At 44.0% G+C, this 23218-nt stretch overlaps 1 protein-coding gene and 1 long non-coding RNA gene across 4 annotated transcripts; one reads left to right on the top strand and one right to left on the bottom strand.

Moving 5' to 3' along the window:
* Positions 1–501: 501 nt before the first annotated feature.
* Positions 502–22688, bottom strand: MAML1 (mastermind like transcriptional coactivator 1). 2 transcript variants are annotated; one of them, XM_031598303.2, is made up of 5 exons: positions 21756–22688; positions 11941–13347; positions 9539–9808; positions 7140–7254; positions 502–4918 (listed from the first exon to the last, which is right to left on the bottom strand). In XM_031598303.2, exons 1-5 carry the CDS (start codon positions 22122–22124, stop codon positions 3936–3938), a joined length of 3144 nt encoding a protein of 1047 aa, XP_031454163.2. In that variant the 5' UTR covers positions 22125–22688; the 3' UTR covers positions 502–3935. The 2 variants fall into 2 exon arrangements, with proteins under 2 accessions (XP_031454163.2, XP_031454161.2); XM_031598301.2 differs by having other exon boundaries at positions 11941–13350; positions 21756–22685.
* LOC116232168 (uncharacterized) lies at positions 9725–17026 on the top strand. Of its 2 annotated transcripts, none has more exons than XR_004167618.2 (3): positions 9725–9831; positions 10306–10427; positions 14223–17026. It is a non-coding gene; the product is annotated as an uncharacterized LOC116232168 (long non-coding RNA). The 2 variants fall into 2 exon arrangements; XR_004167619.2 differs by lacking the exon at positions 14223–17026 and adding an exon at positions 11062–11934.
* Positions 22689–23218: the final 530 nt, after the last annotated feature.

The raw sequence follows: 23218 nt of genomic DNA on the forward strand, positions 1-23218 counted from the left end.
TAGTGTTCAACCGAGAGCTCCATCAGTAGCACCAGATCCACTCTGCTACTGTTTGCCACCACCTCTTCACCCCACCAGCTCCAGACGCACGATGAAGCGACCGCAAACCCAGCAACTTTGGCAGCTTTAACCCAAACTTCTCATGTAGCTGCTGCCAGCATTTCTGCCCCCATTCAGCAGCACCAGCTCCAAAACTCAGATTTTGCACATTTTCTCACTTTCAAATTTAGAAATAAAAGAAGTGAAGCAATGCTTAATGACCAACACCTCCATGCTCACATTCCCAGCACGCAGAGACAGTGGCTGCAGCTCTTTCCCAGAGTTTTCTGCAGTCTCTTTATGCAGCGCTGGCTGACACTGCCTTTCAGTAGTAAGAACTGGTTAAGACACAGCAGCAGAACCTGAGCCCGTGCATCAGGTTGGCCAAAGCTGTGTGCTGGGATGAGGGAACCAACACACTGCAAACAACGCTGAACCCTCTGCTGCTCAGCTCTCACAAATGTATAACGTCACACCGTGCAGGTTTCATACACTAGCAAAATATTTATTTTATAATGATAAAACAGAAGTGAAGGATTTCTTTTTGGTGTGCACCAGTAATTGTAGTAAAAGAATAAGGGGATTAATGGACTCTTTATACATTTCAATGACAAAAATTCATAAAGGTTAGCATCAAATTCAACTGTTCTCCATTTACAAGCATAAAATTTACCATAATACCCCCCAAACACATATATAAAGAATTATAGTTTTAAAATCTATAAAAAGTAAAAAATATACAGTCAGAAGATCTAACTCTTATTCAAATCTTTAATATAAAATTGTAAACATTTATTTACACAAAGGAAATGTGTATAACAAAATTTTGAGCACCCTTTTCAATCGAGTCGTGGTTTTTGGAAGGCAGTGGATGTTGCACAGTGACACTCTCACCTTTCCCACCCAACCAAAACCGCAGTTTATAAATAAAGCCATGGGCGGCTGGCCAGGTGCAGTTCAGGGGAGCTACATTTTATTGCTCTGAAGCTGCAGCAAATGGAAAGCCCAAGTGCATATACAGACAGCTACATGAAAAAGGGCATGAAGGCAAAGCTCAGCCCTACCCATGCACCTACAGACATCTAAACCGTATTTTCGTTTCCATTGAACTGTTTCAGCATTGTTACAGTGATACCGTAACAGTCTGATGTGGACAGGGCCCAAAAACAGAGGCAAGGGCTGTTTCTTCCTACCAGGTCAAGTGGTGTTTGGATCCCGTTCACATACGAAGACCAGCAGGCATTATAAGCCAGGCTGCCTAGAATCACACTTCAGTTTAGTTCAACAGTACCATGAAAAGGCCCTGTCACCAAAACTCGATACCTTCCTGAACAAACCTCTGGTCAAACAGGGCAATATCCACCTTAGCTTCCAGAAACAGTGGAGGAAAGAGCACAGCTGCATTTCACTGGGCATTATGCTGGATTGCCTTTTTGGTAGCAATAATGCAAACAGAAGATGCTCTTTTCCTCTGATTAAGAAATTAAAAGCGGATGGACTTTTTTACTTATTCAGAACAAAGACTGTGTGCAAAATCTACCAGAGAACGTCGCAGATTTCAGCACACTGAACAGGGAAGAAAGAAAAGCTGAATCCTACTACCCTGTTATATCTCTCAAGTGTTTGTAAGGGGGTAAAGGAAAAGTGGGGGAGTGGAAATAGCGACACTGAAGGGTGTCACTTGAAATTATGAGGTCCCAAACACCCCCAGCAGGAAGGGAAGGCACACTGGTGCAAAGTTAACCCTTAAAAACAAAAATACAGCAAACATTTCTTCCCCTGCCATTGCTAGTTTATCTATATGCTAACGACACTTACCTTGGACCAGTTTTTGGTTTAATACTAAACCACTCACTAGCTCTTTCCTTAGATTGCCTGTACAAGAAAAGTCAGCATCAGTTATTTGCATCTCAACTACTTATTCTAGAAAATATCATAAGTGTCAACAACCAAAGCAACTAACACCTTCGTCTTCCCATCCAAAGACAATCTTAGTTACCTCTTCAAAAGCTCTACAAGGGAGTATGTCTGCTTCAGTGAAGTTCTATCCACTACTCAGTGGTGGGATCCACTGATCAACGCACATCTTTTGCCAACGGTTCAACGTGATGCAACATCAAATCTGTTCAACAGAGCGCAATTCATCCACACAGGGTGAGCATGTCGGACAAACCACGTTCCATGCATATTTGGAAAGGGTTAAAGTATTAGTGTTAAAAAAAAGCAGTTTTTAAAAGTGCAAATTGTCTGACAAAGGAGCTGCAGATACAGGAACACATTTTCCTTCTTCGAATTCCATGTTATCCTTCACTTCCCCTCACCCACTGGAATAAAACCCTCTCACACATTCTGCAGAGCGGAAAACTCCTGAAGAAGAACAGTCTGTTGAGGGAAATTGCTTTTAAATCACAACGCTGAGTTTGGTTAAAAAGTCTAAAGGAGTTTTCCAAAAGAAGTGGATTTAGAAAGGGAAGAGGTATTTGTGCATTTAAAACAAAAGCTTTCGACTTTATTTTCATTTTAAAGTAAAGGTTAAGGCAAGGTGGTTTGTTGGTGGACAAGGGTGTTTTTTTTTTTTTTGTTTTTTTTTTTTTGGTAAAAGTAAGGACTTTGGAACACAGTCTGTTGCCATTGTGGTTTCTGTCCTTTCTGTGAGTAATCCCAACACGGATGAGAGGTCTCCCTGGGCTGAGCTAAAGAACCAGCATCTGCTTCAAGGGATATTAAAGGAGTAAACCCACCTGTCTACAGAAAGATTACCAAACTCATAACCCAGTATTAAAAACAAAAGTATTTAAAGGGGGAGACTTCAATACTGGAGCAACCTTGATGCAAAGCATTCTCCCAGGCTGCTTGTGCTATTGTTACTGATAAGGACTTTTCACCTCTCAGCCAAGTTCTTTTTTTCCTCATTTTACCCTGAAGTGACAAAGTCTTGTGCTCATTGTGTCACTGCTAGCTTTGGGGGATGAACTGATCTCAAACGTTAGTTTTACTTTTTACAACAAAGAAAACTAAATGAGCTGTCATGAAGCAAAGCCTTCATTTAAATACAACTACCTTTGGAAATAAGTTATGAAGAAACAGGTGCAAAGGAAATGGCTTTACAATTCATGTTAAACCTACTATAGTTTAGAAGTTCTCCCATAAGAAATTCCCCCTTTAAACACAGTAAGGTATAAGCCAAGAACTGTGCCTCTCTACAACAGAGTGCAAACTGCAGCTTAAAAGACTACAATCTATTAAGAAGACTACCTTGACTAACTGGCCAGGTTTTAATACTTTCTTTCATCTATCACCAGCATCTAGAAACACTTACTGTGAAATATCACTTGCTTATTGAGAGTACAGGCACATGCTTCAGCGGTGGAAAAAGTTCACAACATCTTGCAAGCGTACTCGGGTGCATATAGCCTCTTCTCAAACAACAGTCAGACATGTGATGACAGTGCTATAATAGCACGTCAAGCTACGGACAATAATGATTGCAAGTAATAGCTGCAGAAAACTAAGCCCTAAATTTCTGCAACTATTTGCTTTCTTTCTGCACTATTTCTGTGAAACAGTTCTATTTTTAAATAATTAAAATTTTTCATTTTAGAACACTGCAAGTGAGATTTCTGACAGGCTGGATGGGACACATACAGCTTTGTTTGACCTGTCTAAACGTGCAACTCCCCAGAGACGCCAGGACAAAGCGCACTACTCCTGCAGACCTGCTTGGTGCGCCATTGCCACGCGTCAGCACTCACTGAGAAGCAGCTCCAGTCCCTTTCCCAACCATTTACCTCTAATGCCTGCAAGTCTCCTCAATGCCACAGGTTTTTTGGTCCAAGTGTTGTTTATATTTCATGAAATAATTAAAAAAATTAGAACCCCCCACCCCCAGCCCTGTTTTAATGAGTTCCCAACAGCTCATCCAAATCATTCATCCACTCCTCCGAAGTCCTGTTTTTCAGCAAAGAGTCTATCAGATCTGTGTCACCAGATAAGTTCTGAAGTCCATTATTGCCTGACTGGCTGCCATAGGCAAAAGGCAGCTCTTGACTGGTTGTCCTCACAGGGTACCCTTGACTACAGTGCATATTACCTCTGTTGGGCATTTGTTGATTCGGATTCTGGTTGAAAGCGTTCAGATCTGGAACAGTCTGGTTGATGCCAGGCAAGACTTGCTGTGAGGGTACCTGCTGTTGTGTAGGTGGGTTTGTCCGCTGCTGCGTGCCTAAAGACGACGACAGCATCTGCCCAGACACGGCAGCATTCATTGAGGTCATGGGCCTGCTGGTGCTGAGGCTTACCTGAGGCATTCCTTGAGCAAACTGTTGGTTGGCCATCTTTAGATGAGTTTGCTGCATGTGGAAAGAGGAGCTGGCAGAAAATGGTCCTAAGCCACTGTTTCCTTGTGTCTGGTTATTAATATTAGGGATACCTTGGTGTTGCCAAGATGGATTTTGAGCCCCCATAGCAGCTGGTACTCTTGCCATCTGTGGCTTAGATAAGGTTGGATTCAGTGCGCCTTTATTGTGCTGTTGAGAAATACTTGAGTTTGCTAAGGTATTCTGCCCATACCCAGCAGGAACAGCAGCACCCTGGCCCAAGCTGCCTTGTCTCTGCATCGGTGGCTGTCCATTGGCACTCTGAGCTGCATGCTGGGGAACCATACCTGACGGTATGCTGTACAGCCCCCCTCGCTGAATGTTCTGCATGTTGGCGTACTGAGTCACCCCCCGGTCCTGCTGGCTGGAGCCAGACTGCAGCGGTGCGACAGAACTGTGTCCAGGTCCCATCTGAATCATGTTCTGGGTCTGAGGAAACATCCGTGGACTGCTGGAGCTGGACTGTCCTAAATTACTGACCCCAGGCATGGCTGAAGATGATCCTGAAATGCAAAGAAATATTTTTTACATTAACTACTCGGTTCAACCACAGCCAATCTAGGCCTGTTAACCCTATAAGCCAGAACGCAGCTACATGTGCATAAAACAATTTAAGCAACCAGCACACAGACAGCAGTGCTGTGTCCAGTCTGATCTTGAACGCAGATATGCCAATTTCCTAAAAAGTCTGGAATGCCACTTCTGTGAGTTCAACATCACCAACATTAAAAAAATTAGGCTTCATTGGACAGGACTGTGATGTTTCTCTGCGAACAGAAGTATGCACACACATACAATCTGTTAGTCTGTTAAAAAAATATCATTTTTACTGCATATACAAATTGTCAGTTATTCTGTGCATACACAGTGAGTCTCTTAGTGCAAGAACTGCAGGATTTCCAGTTGTGTTTTGGGAATGTCTTTTCTTTTAGGCAACTTTCATAAATATTTAGTTATACTATACTTATACTTTTATACTTATAAAAGTATGGTAACTGTTGAGTCACAGCCTGAATCACTGATTGAGCACCTGGGGAAAGGACCAGGTCAGCCCTGGGAGCACAGGTGAAGGCAATTCAGCAGTGTGACTGGAAGGTCTGCAGCCTGGCTGCACCCCTCTAGACCTCATTGAAGGGCTGACTGCCACTAGGAAAGGATCTCTTTCTGGGGATCCCTGGTGAAGCTTTCCTCTGCGGACCTGGAATCTTCTGATATGGGTGAGCAGTCTTCTTCCTTCCTTTATAGCACCTCTCTATTGTGCCAGTCCTTTTGTTGTTACGCCTTTGTTGTAACACTTTTCCCATTGTATTCATCTGCCCAATTGCTACAAACATCTTTTGGATTTCCATGGTGAAGTATCCGCTACGTTAATATGCAATGCTGATAACAAAGATGATTTGCAAAAATATCTATTGTCAGTAAACAACAGGTCTTCTCCTCTAAACTCAGTAAAGAGGAAAAAAAGGAAGAAAAAAAGCATTTCCCTGTAAAATAAACATCCCTGTTACTTAAAACAAGGAGAAAAAAAAAAAAAGACAAGCATTGTGAAGTTGCATATATCGTCCACTTTCTCCCCACATTTAGCCAACCAAGGGAAACCTGCCTACACCAGTACTTCCTCTACTTTCAAACAAAAAAAAGCTACCGATTTTTTAAAAGATAATTCAAGACATATGAGTAACACTGGCTCTCCAATGAATTAACAATTAATTAACCAGTGTTACAGGGCCAACTGGGAGGTCGTACTGGAACCATATAGTGAAGAGGTAGAACACCTACCAGCATTTAAGATGCAGAATAACAATTACAATTATCAAAACAAGGGAAAAATAATACTGATACTAATTATAGGAACATATACTCCTAACAGAGGTACTACTGTATTTCTGTAGGAATGTAGCAGGAGACAAGATAATGCATTTCAGTATTTGAAGTCTGTTACTGACCACTGTTAGCACAAACCTCCTGCACTGATATCAAGTTTTTCAGTGAAGTAACAAAGCCCAGCTCTAGCTTTACTGTATGATCACAAACACTAAGAATGAGAGTATTATATTTCTACTTGCATCTCTTCCATTTGGCATTTACTTCTGCAGGAATTGAGCAAGGAAAAGAAAGAAGAGAATATGCACATTTTGCATACTATAGCTTTATAAAAGAAAGCAAGTATTTCCTTAATGCCATGGTAAGTAAGGATTTGTCAGGTAAGGAGACAATCTTTTGCTGTTCTCTACTTCTTCCACATTCATAGTGCCATTCCACCTTTATGGCAAAAATACCCCAACAATTATCAGTGTCAGTACAATCAAGACATACCAGGCTCCTACGAAACAAAACCAAATCCCACAAGAACCACACTGGATGCCATTCCCTTCTAAAGGGGAGAATATTAGAGCAGTACTGCACACACAAAGTTAAAGGAGAATTTAACATCTGTAAAGGAAAATAGGAGTATAAAAATGAAATACCTTCATTGTTCTAAAGGCCAAGTTTTATCCATTTCCACAGCAATATTACAGAATCAGAAGCTTGCACTGTCTTAGATTTTTAGGTCAGAGGAAGCTGTTATTTTTTCAAATGTACCAGAGCCTAGCTCTAAAAGTTTAAAAGCACAGTAATACAGGAAGATGTTGCAATAAATTACTCATAAGCTCTCTAGTCCAGGAACTCCAGTGGCACCTGGTTTTATTCCCAGTACTTCTGCCATTACTTCACAACGCTCACCTGTGAACTGCCCAACCTGCTGCTGGTATGGGTTCTGCTGCTGGTCCTGGTACTGGGGAGGTGGCCGGGTCAGGTGTCGCTGCAGCTGCTGCTCCTGCTGCTGCCGCTGCTTCTCCTAGGAAAGATCCAATGAAAAATAATTAGGAAGCAAGTCAAGGTTTCTCCAAGAGCAACTATCCTGGTTAAAAATCAAGCTACCCGCATGCTTTTACATGGAGCTGGTAATTATAGGAGCTTCTGTCACCTTAAATTTCAGACCTTTGTTCTCAGCTAAGCCTTTAAATAACTGGAAGTCACAGGTATTAGTCTTTTAATCAATGAAACATTCATAAATTTTCAGCAATATCCTAAAGGTACAATACTCTAACAAGTATAAAAAGAGAAAAAGCAAAAACACCTAAAAATCCACAAATACCTTTTACTCTTTGCCCCCACATCAATTTATTTAAAGAGTGTAAAGTAAAAGTACAAGTCATAAATACCAGTGTTGCGCAGAAAAGTAAAAACATGTAAATGTTTTCTAGGTCCAGTTTTCAAAAACATATACAAACCCAAATTATTGGGTGTCTTAGAAGATCGTGGAAAACTACGAAACTAAGGTTACAACAGGAGCTATACGAGTTTTACAATCACTGTTCCAAACTATTTTCTCAATAATTCACTTGTTTATTGCAAAAAGCCCCACTAATGGTTTGAAATCAGCTTGTTTCTTTAAAGAGAATCCAATCTGTATGTACTCTATTACAAATTCATTAGAAGACTAGCAAATTTAAAGGGAATGGAAAGCCATGGAGGGAATGGGAGAAGGTGTGTAAGTACATGCACTAAGTGTGATTCTGACAATATCAACAGCCAAAGGATGCTTTTACACCACAAAGCACATCTCAGACAGCATTTCTGGCCCTTTATCCACAGTTATCTTCAACCGGGTTGAAATTCTGAGAGCATTAAGAGTGATACCACGGACAACTACTCACTTATGTAAAAACATGCACAGAGCACAGGCAGGGACAGAAATTCCCTTTCCAGAGTCCTAGGACAAAGACACAAACACTAAGCCCCTCAAGAAGAGATGAGTGCAATGTGGAAAGCAGGCAGGTACACTTTACTACCATTGTTTTGAAGTGTCTGCAACTGAGAAGCTGTTGAGACATGCAGAGGAATGAAGAGGGCAGGCTGCTTCACAGAAGGGACCTGCTGCTTGCAGGACCAGTCAGACCTGAAAGGGGCTGACCACAGAAGCCAGGGAAGTATGCCATAGCAGTACGATGAACTAAGAGCTGCAGAAGGCTGGCTCAGCAAAAAATAAAAATAAAAAAGATGCAGAATATCAAGCGTAAAAAAATCTCACAGTATCAGAGAGGGGAGGTTACCTGAAACTAACACCCAATGATGCACTTCAATGACATTTTGTTTTGTTTTTTAATTAAGGAATATATGCAGCTCTCAGTTTTTTCTATAAATTACCATCTCTCTTTTCCCCCTGTTATCCCCAAAGATAACATTTCACACACCCCACCCCAATCCATTATTCTGAAAGACAAAACGAAGATCTGAATTGTAAATTCTCCCTGGACCTAAAACCTTCTCTGAAATTTCATCTTCCCATCCTCCATACCCAGCACAGAGATTTGTTCCATTTGTACAGTGACAATGTGTGGAACATGCCTGCATGGACTACTCAAAAATGCAGAAAAGCACAGATGACAGGAGTAAGGCCCTTCAGACCGATTCCCAGCTGAAAGACTTGCAAAAGGTTTAAAGCTTAGGAAGGTTCACGCAAGGAGCCCATTTCCCTGAGAGAGACTAAAGCAGCTTTCTGCACAGTCTGATGGATAGCAGAGTTAAATTCTTTTGGCAGGATCAGATGCAAGTTGCATGCAGATGTCTAATTATTTTCCCCAAATAAACAAATGAAAGATGATTTAAAATTTGAAACGTGAACTGTCACAGCACTCACAGAGAGGAAAGGCAGAGCTCAACCAGCTTACAGAGTCCCTTGCTTAAAGCTCTCCAAAACATCAAGGGTATCCCAACCTTTTATTATTTTGCTCTCATTTCCTTGGTGAAAGAAGGAAGGCACAGAATTATATCATCACTGGTATATCTTCTCTTCCTGTAGGTATCAGCTTGCATTTCCACACAATTAAATTCTAGCTGTTTTATTCCTTTAATTCACAGCTGTGCCTTGTAACAGAAAGAACGTCTCAGGAACCAAATGCTACATTTTCTTGTTGATTGTATATAAAACAGAACAGTGATTTATACCAAAACATTTTGTAGTTTACATCCCCTATTTCATAAGGTTGTACTAGCTCTATAACATCTCAAACACAGCTTTAAGTCAGCCAAAGTGTGTCAGTGGAAAGGAAGAAAAAAAGATTGCTGCCCCCCCTTACCTGCTCAACTAAGAGATGTTGTTGTCTCTGCTCCATTAGAAACTGCTGCTTCTGTTGCTCCATGAGCAAGTGCTTTTGTTGCTGCTCTCTCTGTTTCTGCTGGTCCATCAGCATTTGGTGCTGCTTCATCACTGCTGCTTGCTGCTGATTGCTAAGATACGACTGGTTGCTGTGGTTCCCTGCCATGGTGACATTGGGAGCCTGGGCACCAACACCAGCACCCGGGACAGAAACGGGAACACGAGGAACATTAGGAGATGTGGTTTGATCCTGCAGAACATAAAAACAATGATGTGAGTTACAGAAGGAGGTTAGCCCTCTAGAATTTAAAGACTTTGTACAGTCACACAGACAAGGAAAGACATTTTCATAATGATGACCACAAGTTCGATCATCTCTTGTAAAGGATACAAAATTTTTATAAATAAAGAGACAGAAATGAGGAGTTGAAGTTAACATCAGAAACTCCAGCAGATTCAGGAACAGAGGCTTTAACTCAAGTCTCATTTAAAAGTACTTCCCAAACTCCAGCTCAGAAAGGGGAACGCAGCTTTGGGCACTTCTGCTCAGCCAGAGGAATGGTGCCATTACAAACAACACTTCAAATGCACCAACTGCAGTTACCTTTGGTTGCAGCTTCCCAACCAGCTTTGAAATTTCATCATATAGTTACATCCTGCCTCTTCTGTCAACACTTAATTCTGAAAGTTTACATCTCCCCTCCTAATGCTGACTTTTTTTTTAGTATCAGAATTTACTATTCACAGGTGAAGGGGAAGAAACATCACTGACCAAAATGAAGAGTCCTAACGTTTGGTCACCAATCCAGCCTTCATCATATTATACAGAAAAAACACTACGATGGATAACTGGTTGTATTCATTTTTTCGTAAGTCTGCTTTTTTTCTTTCTGTTTTGGAGATAGGAACTCAGGAAATGCCATTAAGTCAAAGTAATATGGAACAATTATTCATCAAGACCTGACACCGATCTCTTTGTACATGAGAATCCATTTGGAATTTGACATTTGTTATCATTTCTAAGCACAGTTCAGCCTCATTTCAAATTATGCAAACGTATTTATTTTCACATTCAGAATTCAGCTAACGGTCTGGGCTGCTGGTTCTCACTTGCTGCAGTTTTGTAAGAAATCATGAGCCAAATATAGGTAATGCTGTGCTAAGTTGTTCTGTAAGCAAGCTTCTTAGAAATTCTCCAGAAGTATTCATTAGGATTTCTGTTATTTCAACGCAAGCATGACAGCACAGACGCAAGGTCACCTTCAAGTTTTTCACCAAGAGATAGATGTGACACACACAATCATCTTCACCCTTCCCCTCCTTCTTTCTTCACCAAAAATATCATTAGATCGTTACTTCCACTAGCTTTTAAAGAGATTAATTTTCCTTGTGCCTTATGAAGCATGTATTATTGATCTCATTTTTATTTTTACATCACTGTGGTCTTTACCACAGACTAATCAGGCCTTTATGCCATGTATTTTGTGTTTTGCTATACTGAAGGAACACACTACAAGAGCTGGAGCTCCGATGGCTTTTGCAGTTTTCATCCTTATAACAAAGACCTTTTTTGACAGCAAGTTTTCCAATACGTGCATTGTGGGGATTCGGTAGCGCGTGCCTACAAGCCTGTTCTCCTTCAGCTGCTATACACATTCCTACCTGCAGCACATCTGTAATATCAGCTATATGTTGTTATCTTTATATTGCAAATTTATTATATCTCGGAAGACAAAGAAGCACAACCTGGAGTTCTCCTTTACAGGAAAACCTGGAGCACAATGCTTCAAGCAGACAAATATTGCAAATTAAAGATACATTCCCACAGACTTAACCAGTAACGAATTCTTAGAGTTGAAAAATGCCAAGTAACACCCAAGTAACCAAGAACGCAGCCCTCACTCCCATCTCTCTCCAAAAAGCAGCAACTGAAGGCGTATCTGTTTATAGTGAGCCAACTCCTACAGAAGTCAGGGATGAAGGAGAAAGTAAAGAAAGCAAATCTTCTGCTAGAACACTGTTTAACACTGCAGTTCTATGAGCTATTTCAGGCAAAAGTTTACAAAGCATCTATTTATCTTTGTAAGTAGAACCTTCTGTGAAGTGTGACATAATTTGTTGCCCATGAAGTATATTAAGCTGCAAACCACACGTTACCAACGTGACCTAGAATTGCATATTAAAAACTTTCCTTGGTGGAAAATACAGCACTTGACTCTTGCCTCAGCACACTGTGTACTACCATCTTCTTCTTTAGGAACATGCAGCAGCTGATCTGAATCATCATCAAGTAACCCATACTCCAATCTTACCTACCCAGCATCCTCTTTCAAAACCTTAAATCTGTTACTAAACAAAAGTAACAAAGATCAGAACAAGTACCTGACTGTGCGGCAGTCGGTAGGTAATGTTTCCAGACTTGGGTTTCAACAGGATCATTCCATTTTGGTCATCACTCACGTGGGACAGTGGCTGCTGCTGGCGCTGCTGTATGTAAGCCAACATGGGAGTCTTGTTCTGACCAGGTACTGCAACACCCTGTTCACATTCTGCTTTGTAATGTGAAAGAGGTTTGGTGTTCCCATAGTCTAGCACTGAGCCTTGACTATTCACAGGGTTCTGGTTCATGCTGTTTTGCTGATGACCCAATATGTTCACATGGTAGTTGCCTCCAGCTCTTGGAGAGCTTTTATTTCCCATATTAGGCATCATGAGCTTTTGATTGTTGAAGTCCGGCTGGTAAACTGAAGGGCTGGTGGGATTTTCCATGGTATATGGAACAGCCAGTGGGCTGTGAGAAGGCCCAGACTGCCAGGTAGACATCTGATTGGTTTGGTGGACTTGGGAAGCCTGCTGCTGGTTCTGCAGCATCTGGTCTCTCTTCTGCTTGGCAGCAATCTGCTGGAGTTGATGAGCAGAGGACATTTCTTTGGCACTTCCTGCCCCCTTCCCAGGTAAAAGCACATTGGGGAGAGGTCTCTGGACGTTCTGAGAGTGGTTTGATGCCTGCATCATGGGCTGATTAGCATTTTCAGTCATTGACTGACTAGAAGGCTGAAACATAGCCTGAGAACTACCGACCACTGGAGACGCAGCACTTACAGGAACAGAGGCAGCACCGATAAATGCTGAACCTGAAGAAGTAGATCTAACCTGCGGAGATCCCATCTGTTCCTGTTCAAAGGGTGCAGGGGAAAATTCAGTCTTTATGTTAATATCTTGTGGCAACGGAGTCTGTGCAGCTGAATTTGAAGAATCCGCATCTTTTTTCTCTTCAAAGTCTTCATTAAAGAGATCCTTCATGTCTTCATCGGGCACTGACCTATTAAGCTCCTCAATAAGCTCTTTCCATTCTTGCTCGTTAAGATTAAGATCAGGCATCAAGTTGTTCTGAGATATAGAACCCCCTGCTCCAGCAATCATACACGGAAGATCATCTACAGGCTCCTGTTTCAGCTCTTTGTTCAAACTCAGAGGAAATGAATCATCAGTATCACCACCTCCATTCAGTTGCAGACTGGAATCTGGAAGACACTTCTTGCTGATGCCATCGAGTCCCATCGGATGTTTTCCATTAAGCTGCAAGGTATCTCCACTGGCAGATTTCTTGTCAAGATGATGGAGTGGAGACACAGGGGGCATTCCATTGGAAGAACCACTCACTCCACCAAGACCATCATCACGACGCAGCTTCTTGGAAACGGAAAATACATCACCAAAGCCATTCTGCTGGTCTCCGTTCTGAGGGGAAGCAGCACTATCAAGCTTTCTTTTCACAGTCTCATGGAGCTGCTGAAAAAAAAAAAAAGAAAAAAAAAAGATTTTAGTTATTTAGTTTCACATCTCAGATTATTTCTTACAAAACACTGTCTAGCTCTGAACATGGGGGGGGAGGGTAGAAGGAATAAAACATTTTAGGGGGAAAAGAAGGGCTAGGTCTTTGGTTTTTACAAATCAGCACGAAATTACTTCCTTGCTAAAATCTTCCAAATCATCTCTTGCAAAGGATACAGGGTTCTTATAAATAAAGAGACAGAAATGAGGAGTTGGAGTTAACATTAGAAGCTCCAGCAGATTCAGGAACAGAGGCTTTAACTGTGTAAAGTAAACCTTTCAAACCAGGTGCTAAATTGAACAAAGATATGCCAGATATTTGACAACAATAAGTTGAGAAATGACTTTGAATTGGAACATATTATGATCTTTCCTGTTCAAAATATAAAAACATAGAAAAACAATAAGATTCAAATTGAGACTAACAACCTGTGTTTATTTAGTCTATGCACACATTGTATAATTCTCCATCAAGATTGCTTCGTAAAGCAGTCTCACATTAAAAGATTTAGGGGAAAAAAAAAAAAAGAGGATCGTTTCTTCTGTGATTTTAATTACTGGAGGATAAATAGGTATGTAATTTTTATACACAATCACATTTTTGGCATTAAGCAAAACCAGTCTGTCACCAAGTGACCACAGTTCCATTCATACGTCACTGCAATTAGAAGCTCAGTCAATTCTGCCACACAGAGTAAGTTTATTCCTTTCCTCTTTTCTCCCAAAAGCATTTGCCACCTGCTACTCTCTGCTCTATGGCCCCCAGAGCACAAACCAGCTCAACAGTTGGCAAGTCTACAGCCAGTGAATATGCATTCTTTTTCTTGCAGTGCCACCTAGAAGCAACCAGAGGGTACAGCAACAGCACCTCGGTTCTACAAAGCAGTGTGTGTGGGTCCCCCAGTTCAACTTCTCTTCTGGCAGCATTCTTTCAAATATTAACTTCTTTTCAGTGATCTCAAAAATATCAGAAAACAGAACACATGCACACATCAAAGGTGACAATGAATTATTCCCCCCTCAGGTAAATTTGCCAAACAGCTGGGCTTTGCTGTACTGGGATCACTACACCAAGACAGACAAACCTGCAGGGCAGCGACACAGCTCAGAGCTGCGCGTCTAAAGAGGGAACCCTTTTCCCCTGACCTGGAAAAGATGCCTTTGTGTGTCCCAGCAGGACACATGAGGAGAATCCCCACAAAAAGCCACTCGTCTCAAGTGTGGTTCACTGAACAATAGTTCTCTCAGATGACAGAAAAGCAGCTCATTAAACAAACCTCAAAACAAGCACACTTACTTTAATACGCAGTCTCCATAATGCAGTCCACTAACCCTTGGGGAAAAAACGTTTCATCCAAGAACAAACAGGGGAAACTTCAAGATCTCGGCAATGAAACAAAAGGTTGTGTGTAGAGCCAGCATAAATTATCAAGAATGTTACAGCACTTGCCTGGGCAACAGCATTCTTTTGATTTAAGGATAGAAGGACTGGATCACGGTGGTTGCTTTCTTGTTAACTGTCCACAGCTAGCTGATCTTTGGAAACAAACACTGCTTCATGCTTGCATAGGTAACACCAACATCTCATTTTTACAAGAGGGATGGACTGCAGTTTCCAGGAGACCAAGATCTTTCTTGGAAACATCAGCAAAGTAATGAGATGAGCAGCAGACCTCGTAAGAGGAGGGACACATTTGGAACTTCACTAAATCTCAACATCCCATCTATGGCTTCAGTAGCAGACCTAGAGCAATTTTTTTCAATTACTAACTTAAGAGAATAAAGGAAATCTGATTTTTCATAAAAACAGAAAACAACAGAAAGTGAGGAAGCTTCAACTCAACCCCAACATTTGGCTTTTGGCAAGTTTCCTGTTGTTTACTTAATACTCCAACTGGGAAAACTGAAGCTCAAGGTGGATGAGTAACTTGCCTGAGGTCATATGATGAGTCAATCAAAGATTGGGATGGATCCTCCTTAATTCCAAATCATTAAGGAAAAAACGCTCTCCAAAAAATAACATACAAGTACTAATTTAGTTTTGTACACTAAATGTATTCTTCTCATGGTTGAAGCGAGTTTGTGTATTAAAACAGAACCAAGGCCCAGTGCAACTGCTGCAACCATAACTCCTGCAGACAACTCGAGGCAGCTTAGGGCTCAGGTAGGACCGTAGTCCTCTGTGGGCTGCAAAACTCACTTAGGTTCACGGAGAGATATTCCAGAAGTTGGTTTGTGCTGAGGTCTTTGCTGTTGTGCTACACCACTTGCATATATGCAAGATTAAATCATTTGTGCTTCTCAACTAAACTTACTGAAGTCTAGATGTAGGCATAGATCCTTCAGTGTCCATCTCAGGCTTCCTCCCCCACAAAAACCCAGGGTCTACCATACCTGCATGGTTTTTAACAGTCATCAAAATGCACAGATTCCCAATTTTAACTCCTTGCCATTAGTTTCTCTTACACAGCTCTTCTTTTAGCTATATTTCTTTGTTTAAAAAAACAAAAACAAAAACAAACAACAACAACAAAAAAAAACCTGTAAAAATAAAGTACTTCAAATGAATTCATTTATGAGGTTAAATTTGGGGTGTCTGCTTCACCTCATGTAAATGTACTATTAATTGAAAGATATCCTACCTGTACACCACAGCCAGCAGACGCACAGGAAAGAAGAAAATCTGCTTATCTCTTATCTGCACCAGAAAAGACAGCCCAATTCACAACAAGGCTACTTAATCCCTGAAATGTAGAAGCTATTTACCAACTGCACTTGAATCCTAGCTCGCTTTTAAGAGGAAAAGAAGCACAAAATGTACCTGGATGTTGTGGCTATGCTGAGGTTACGCTACCGCAGCTACACAGCCAGCTCAGCAGAAGAAAGCCAGCCTCCATGTCCCACCTCCACTCTTCACTCAAGAAAGTGGTACCAAAAGTTGCAGGTGCCAACAGTTACTGCTCCAGTGTCATCACTAACATACCCTGATAGCTTCTATTTACTCACGTTTAACTTCCTAAGCAATAAAACCTGAAATTCACACAACTGCTCTGCAAATAACGTAACCCTCTCTTGTGAAATACCATTTCTCGTGTACTATCTCAGCTCTTACTTTCCTAACAGAAGGAGAAATGTTTGGTTCTTCTCATTTGTCTGTCTCTATATAATTAAAGACTTTTTTTGGGAAAAAAACCCCAACACATAGCACACAGGAGATACGAGTTAGACAGCAAGTTATCTGCATATCGAGCTGCCCCAACAGAGCTCTCGAGGCAAGAAAAACCTGTTCTCTTCTGCCAAAACTCCAAAGGAAAAAAAAATCCACACTGACAAGAATAAAGCATAGCTTGCAACTCACTAAGAAAATCTCTTTAGCATTTATTTTTTGTCTATTATGATTTTGCAAAGCACGGTCGCTTTCTGGTGTGCTGTTCATGGTTTCCTTCAGAGAATCAATCACTTTTATTTAGAACACGAGTCAATTCTTTCCATTGTCACAAGATCAGAAACAGAAATGTATTCCCATTTTCTTGGCCTGCCTACCTCCCAGCAGCAGAGGAACCTGTAAGCTCTCTGCAATGAGTCTACTTAACTTTACCTAAGACTCTTACCCCAAAAGCATTTATCCAAAGCTTTAAACCAATACAGTACGTGTGCTTGGCAGCAGCACACGTGCAGTCAGGCCATAACCACAGCTTCCCCATCTGACCCAGCTGAACAGATAAAAGCCAGGTGCCACCCCTCCCCACACAGGGGTGTCCATCCCAAATGCTCTCATCACAAAACCTGAGCAGGATGCACCACGATGACGCCCAGCCATGCTGCAGCCTCATTGCAAAGGCATGTTGGCAGACTTCGTAAGAGCCAGCCACACACTAACAAGGAAGCCCAGCAAGAAGAAATTGGAAATGGTCTAACACTTGGTCTCCAGCTTTCTGCCAGCAAACTCATTGGCAGAGTTCATGGCTTCGGGACTCTTCTGTCACACAGGGAAGAAAGGGGCTTCAAATATCATAAATAATTATGTTTATAGTTGGTAAATATTTAAAGTTTATAGTTATAGAAACTGCAAGCAAATCTGTTTTTTGGTGAGTTTCTTTTTTCCGCAAGAATGCCTTGTAAAAATGACAGAAATAAAACTTTAAAGACCTAACTCGTATGCTGTGCCTTTTGGGCTCCTTGATGACAGGTTTCAGATACTAAATTCTTCTTACAGGATTCAATAGAGCTTTACATCTCATTTCAAGTAAGCTTACAGTTTCAGTCTTCAGTTATATCTACAACGATCTGTCACAAAATAACAGCATGAGAAAACGCTGGCCGTTTTCAAAGAAGAAATCCTGTGCTACTCTACACATGCAATAAAACTCCAGCTCCAAGATGCCTTCCAGCCAGATGCCAGCACCCTCACCTACAGGGGAACACACCAGTTTGCCTCCAGCAGCAGTGGCAATACTGCAGCACACAGCAGCTCCAAGGAGCAGCACAGCCTTCTGAGCTGACAGATTCTCCTTCCCTGGCTGGCTAAGGATAGAAGCAATAAGGACGATCACCTCTCAAGCTGGAAGACCAATGCAAACATCAGAAGTTGCAACATATATGAATTCTGGACAGAAAAAATAACCATTTTGGCCCTGCAACGTACTCTCTGCTTTCTGAGCACCTACACACAGCTTCCAAAGTTGCACGCTCCGTGCAAGGAAAGCATTTTATTACCAAATGTGTTCCTGCATTCCAGCGCGTTGTCAGAACAAAACTGCTGCACTAACTTCAATTTTGACTGTTACTTTAATTCCAGAAGTCTTTTGTATTTGGGTGACTGCCTGCTGGAGTGGAGAAGGGCTGTGGATATGCATGGCTATAAATAGCCCAGCCTGCATTAGTCACAAGGGGCAGCTTCTGCTGCAGGAATTGTTCTGCTGAATCAAAAAGCCCTACAGAGCCTTCGGCCGCCGGATCGCCCACCTCGCCTGAACTGCAGCAGCACATCAGTCCCTCCCAGATCCCTACAGCTCAGAAAGCAGCACTGCATATCTAACCAATCTGAGAGGGGAAGTGTTTCAAACACACAACAATACCTCACGCAGCATTAAAAGGAGACAAAGAAAAACCTGTCAGAGTTGTTGTGCAACAAGCTATCAGACTTGTCAGCAAAACCAAACAATGGTGGCAAGAGTATACTGTACTGAAGTTGTGTATAAATAATGTGGAAATAATTTGCTATTTTTGTGGTAAAACATAATTTCACAATTTAACACCCATCCACCACAGCTTACGCCAAAGTGAGGTCTCCTGAGTTGTCAGCATACCAGCCTGGGCTCCCTTAGGAGAATGCAACCATGTTTGCCACTACAATCCAGACAATCTATTCCCTTTCATTTACTACTACAGCTCCTTTCAATCACAGAACATTTCTTTATTCTCCTTAAATTTTTTTTAAACTTTTCACTTGGGTGCCTGGCTTCAACCAGCACTTTGCTGTTTTCACCATGCAAACCTCTATCGCTCCCCAGCAAACGCTGCTCTGCTCCTCAGCTTCACACAGAGCATTCCCAAGGCTGAGCAGATCTCTGCCCATTCCAGAAACGCCATCCACAGCAGTCCCAGACAAAGCAAAGCATCTAAGGCCCCACCACAAAGCACGGCGTGGAGATGAACATGCAGAGCCCAACACGCCTCTTGTCCATGCTGAGGAAGCGCTCGGTGCACAGCTCTGGGATACACGACATCACAGTCTGTCAGAAATACAGGGCAACCTTTCCAGCAGGCAGAATTTAAACACTATTGAAATGAACTTTCTCAAAACAGAAACTGGCAAAGAGGAAAAAACATGCTCGATGGCAGCTCCTGTCCCTTCCCAACTTCTCTGTTTCTCAAAAATAGAAGATCAACACAAGAGACATTACTCAAGCACTAAGCATCTTTTACTCTGAACAAGTCTTAACATCACCCTGAACAACAGAAGCAAAATAAATTTAAACTTTTGAATTTTCCTTTAAATTAGAGCTTTTTAAGTAGGAAGCCAGAATTTTCATCTCGTTCCTCAAATGAAGAGCAAGCCTCCTGAGCACACAGATCATCTGTAAGAATTTCTGTATCGACGTCGTATCTTAGTTTCTGTGCACTCACAAGATAGCACTGCTTAAAGAAGGATGGCACTGCCCCTGGCTTCTGCTCAGTCTCAGTATATACACCAGAAAGAAACTACTGGGAGGGAAATGTAATTTCGGGCTTTGGCCACGTGAACAAGTCATACAGGATGTGACAGGGTGGTGCTCTCTCTACCCAGAACTACTCTGTGTCCACCAAGGGCAGCACCTGGGCACACAGGCACTGTGTTCTGGGCACACGTGTGGCACAGCAGCTGCAGGTCCTGCTGCCAGCTCACAGATGTGAGATCCCGTGCCCTTTACACTAACACAGGTCCCTTTTCCCTCAAGGATCAAAACACACACCTCATTAACTTTGAATGCGGCTCTGGTCTCCAAGAGAAGATTCGTACACAGCTTCAAGAGAAACTCCACACCGTAACAGCGGTTACACCGATGTAATGTATGTTCCACTGACCTAATGGCATTCTTTTGAAAGGAATGCACTCAGGATATTCTAAAACATAATTTCGGTGTTAATCCAAAGTCTACTGAATATTTTAATCCATAACATTGTGCTTCCCAGGCTCAGATACATTTGGTCTCAATAAGAGCTGCCCCTCAGCCACAGGTACAGCCAGAGGTAAAACGTCAACTTAGAGAAAGATCTCCTGTGCCAAAGGAACAAAACCAGCAGCAGAGGTTTCTTGTTGGCTTCTAGTTTTTGGGGGGTGTTCTGGTTTTTTTTTCAAAAGCATTAACTAACTTTATACCCTAGTAACGAGATGATGAATCAGCAGCTGTAATTAAGCTTACAGTCATGTATCCAAGGAAGGAAACAGCAGGCCAGCACGAGGAGGAGTCATTCATACACTAAAACCCTCTTCTGTTGTGTAAATTGGCCACTGGCAGCAGCTTCCTGAACAAGAAGGGCTTCCCCAGATGTGCACTATATTTCAAAACCACACCGCTGCTGAGAGCCCTCATTATAATGGATGCTAATTAGATCAAATCCACATCCAGAGCAATTTAAAAGAAACAACACCAACGAATCAAGGACATCTTTCTTTTCAAGGATCAGTATGAAGGAGCATGGTGGCACTTTAAGCAACGGGATTTGACATGCTAAAGAGCTCTGCAGAGTGAGCTAGACAAATGTGCATCATTAATGGATAGAGCCCCAGACACAGAATGCTTCGCAGCCCAAACAGGAAACAACCAGAAACCCTATCAAATCTCTGGAAAATAAAATAGGAGTTTGAGACATTTGTGTTCTGACGCCAAGTTACACTCAGGATCAGCCCAGCAAAGAGCAGCACCTGGTAAGTGCTACAGAATCACTGCCAGGATGGCAGAAAATTTCCTCTCGCCCTCAAAGGTTCTTCTTTAACAACCATCTGAAGCACTCAAACTATCACAAGTGTTTTGGTCTTCAGAACAGTCACTGTCTAGGTTCACACACGATACAGCTGCTAGTTAGCTGAGCAACATTTTCAGCTCATGCTGCAAAGTCTACAACCAGGTATGTGCTGCCCATCACCACACGAAAGCTGACATCTGCATGCCATGCCTCACAATTCCACATCACGCAGTCATACCCAAACACTCAGTGAGCTCTGTCATGATTCTGCTTTAAAAACTGTAACTAAGTGAAGCCCAAGGCAGCAGAGAGCCCCATTCTCTTCTTCTACTGTGACTGAGCAAGCAGACCATCTTAAGAGTAGGATTTACCCATGCAGTAACTTGAAAATGCATCGGGTTAACCCACCATCCCCTCGTAAAGAAATTCAAAGCAGCACTGCATCATTTCCACAAAGGTCAACGTTTAGCAATGGGTGCTCTGGAGAAGGACAGGCATTAGGAGGGGCAGCCTGTGCGAGGTCACCCTACTAACCTACATTGCTGACATGCCAGCAGCGCGTTTAAAGGCTCACTACATTTAAAGGGTTCGGGGCAAGTTAAGCAGCCCTCTCCAGATACAACACAGCCGTGGCCGTGTGTACATGCCCTGACAACCAGCAGCACTAACGAGGCCAGGGAAACACTCGCGTTCTGTGCTCAGCCAGGCTGTAATGGGTGGAGTGGGACTCCCACAGTGCTCACACCCACTGCAGCGGGTGGCAAACAAGCGCTGCCTCTCTGCTTCGGCTGAAAGCCTCTCCAAGACGCAGCAAAGCCCACGCCGGCAGAGCTCCCCTCAGCGATACACGCGTGCTTATCGAGCGACCCGCTGACACCCTGACAGCCCCGAGCGCGGCACGGGCAGCGCCTTACCGCGATCAGCGTGCTGCTGCGGCCGTGCTGCTCTCCGCTCGCCGCCTCTCCGTCCAGGCCGTTGGCTCCGCTCCTCTCGGCGCTCCCCGCGACGGCCGCTGCGGGCGGAGGGGGCGCGGGGGGCGGCGGGGCCGGGGGCGGCTGGCGGTGCTTGCCGGCCCGCTTGGCTTTGGCCTGCAGGCAGCGCTGGTGCAGGGCGAAGGTTTGCTGGCGCTCCAGCTCCAGGCGCTCCGGGGACACGGCCTGGTAGCGGGACTCGCAGGCGCTGTGGTGCCGCCGGCAGAGCTCGATGCGCCGGCGGAGCCGTTCCATCACCGCGCTGTGCCGCGGCACCACGAACTCCGCCATGGGGCAGGAGGGCAGCACCATGGGCCGGAGGGACGAGGGGACGGCCGCCGCTCAGCGGCTCCGCACGCCGGGCCTCGCCATGGCCCTCCTCGAGGCCTCGCCGCTCCTCCCCCGCCCGCCGGCCTTACCTGGGCCCCCCGGCCCGGTTCCTCCTCCCGCCCCCGGCCCGGCGCCCGCCTCGCTCCCCCCCTCCCCACTTCCTCCTTCTCTCCCGAGGCCGGTGCCGATTCGCTCCCCCGCTCTCCGCACGGCCCTGCCGGCGGTCGCTGCCCGGCGCCCCCGGAGGCCCGGCCGGAGCCCGCTCCGCTCCCTCCCCGGCGCGGCGCGGCCCGGCGGCCGCCGCTCTCAGGCACGGGCCGGCCCGAAGCCCCGAGTCCCCATTGTTATCCGCGCCGCCGCCATCTTGAAATTGTTTTTCCCCTCAAGAGCCGAGTTGAGAATAAATAGGCGGAGCTTCCTGGGTGGCGGGCGACGTCACGGCGCGTCGCGCGTCACGAGCCGTGAGGGACGGTGCTCTCAGCCAATAGGAAGGCGCGGAGGCGCGAAGGGAAGCGGCCGAAGCGTAGGCGGAGAGCGCGCCTGGCAGGGGGCGGGCTGCGGAGCGTTTAAAAGGCACGGGAAGAAAAGAGGCGGGGCCAGGGCGACGCAGCCAATCGGGACAGCGGAAGAGGGAACACGCGGTGATTGACGGGAGGCGGGGCGCCGCTGTTCCTCGGGGGCTCAGAGCAGGCGCGCCAGGGTTTCGTTCCGAGGGATGGAACTTCGGCCAATTAACAGGGAAAGCGCCTTCCTGCAACAGCTCACCCCACTCCGCTTCTGCAGCATTAACAACCACGGGTCCCGCTGCGGCACCAGGGCTAGCTTGGACTCACCTCGAGCCCCACAGGAACCCAGCACTCGGGATCACGGAAGATAAGATGACCTGAGGCACCCAGAAGCCCAGCTGAAAGCAGACGATGCGACTGCATTTCAGTGCATCACAGCAACAAGCCAGGATGCATTGCTACAAGCCCCAGCCACAACAACAGCTTGCTTACTACTCACATCAACTCTTGTCTGAACAGCAGCACCAGGAGAAAAACCACTTTAGCAGTTCTGTCCTCTATCTTCTATAG

This window comes from Phasianus colchicus, chromosome 15 (assembly GCF_987193195.1).
Source record: "Phasianus colchicus chromosome 15, bPhaCol1.hap1.1, whole genome shotgun sequence".
NCBI classification, from domain to species: Eukaryota; Metazoa; Chordata; class Aves; order Galliformes; family Phasianidae; genus Phasianus; species Phasianus colchicus.

Coding starts and splice junctions, on each gene's coding strand:
- MAML1 (XM_031598301.2), bottom strand. CDS start 22,124: ATGGTGCTGCCCTCCTGCCCCATGGCGGAGTTCGTGGTGCCGCGGCAC. Junction 9,809..11,940: donor ACCGACTGCCGCACAGTCAG/GTACTTGTTCTG, acceptor TATGTTCTGCAG/GATCAAACCACATCTCCTAA. Junction 7,255..9,538: donor AACATCTCTTAGTTGAGCAG/GTAAGGGGGGGC, acceptor GATCTTTCCTAG/GAGAAGCAGCGGCAGCAGCA.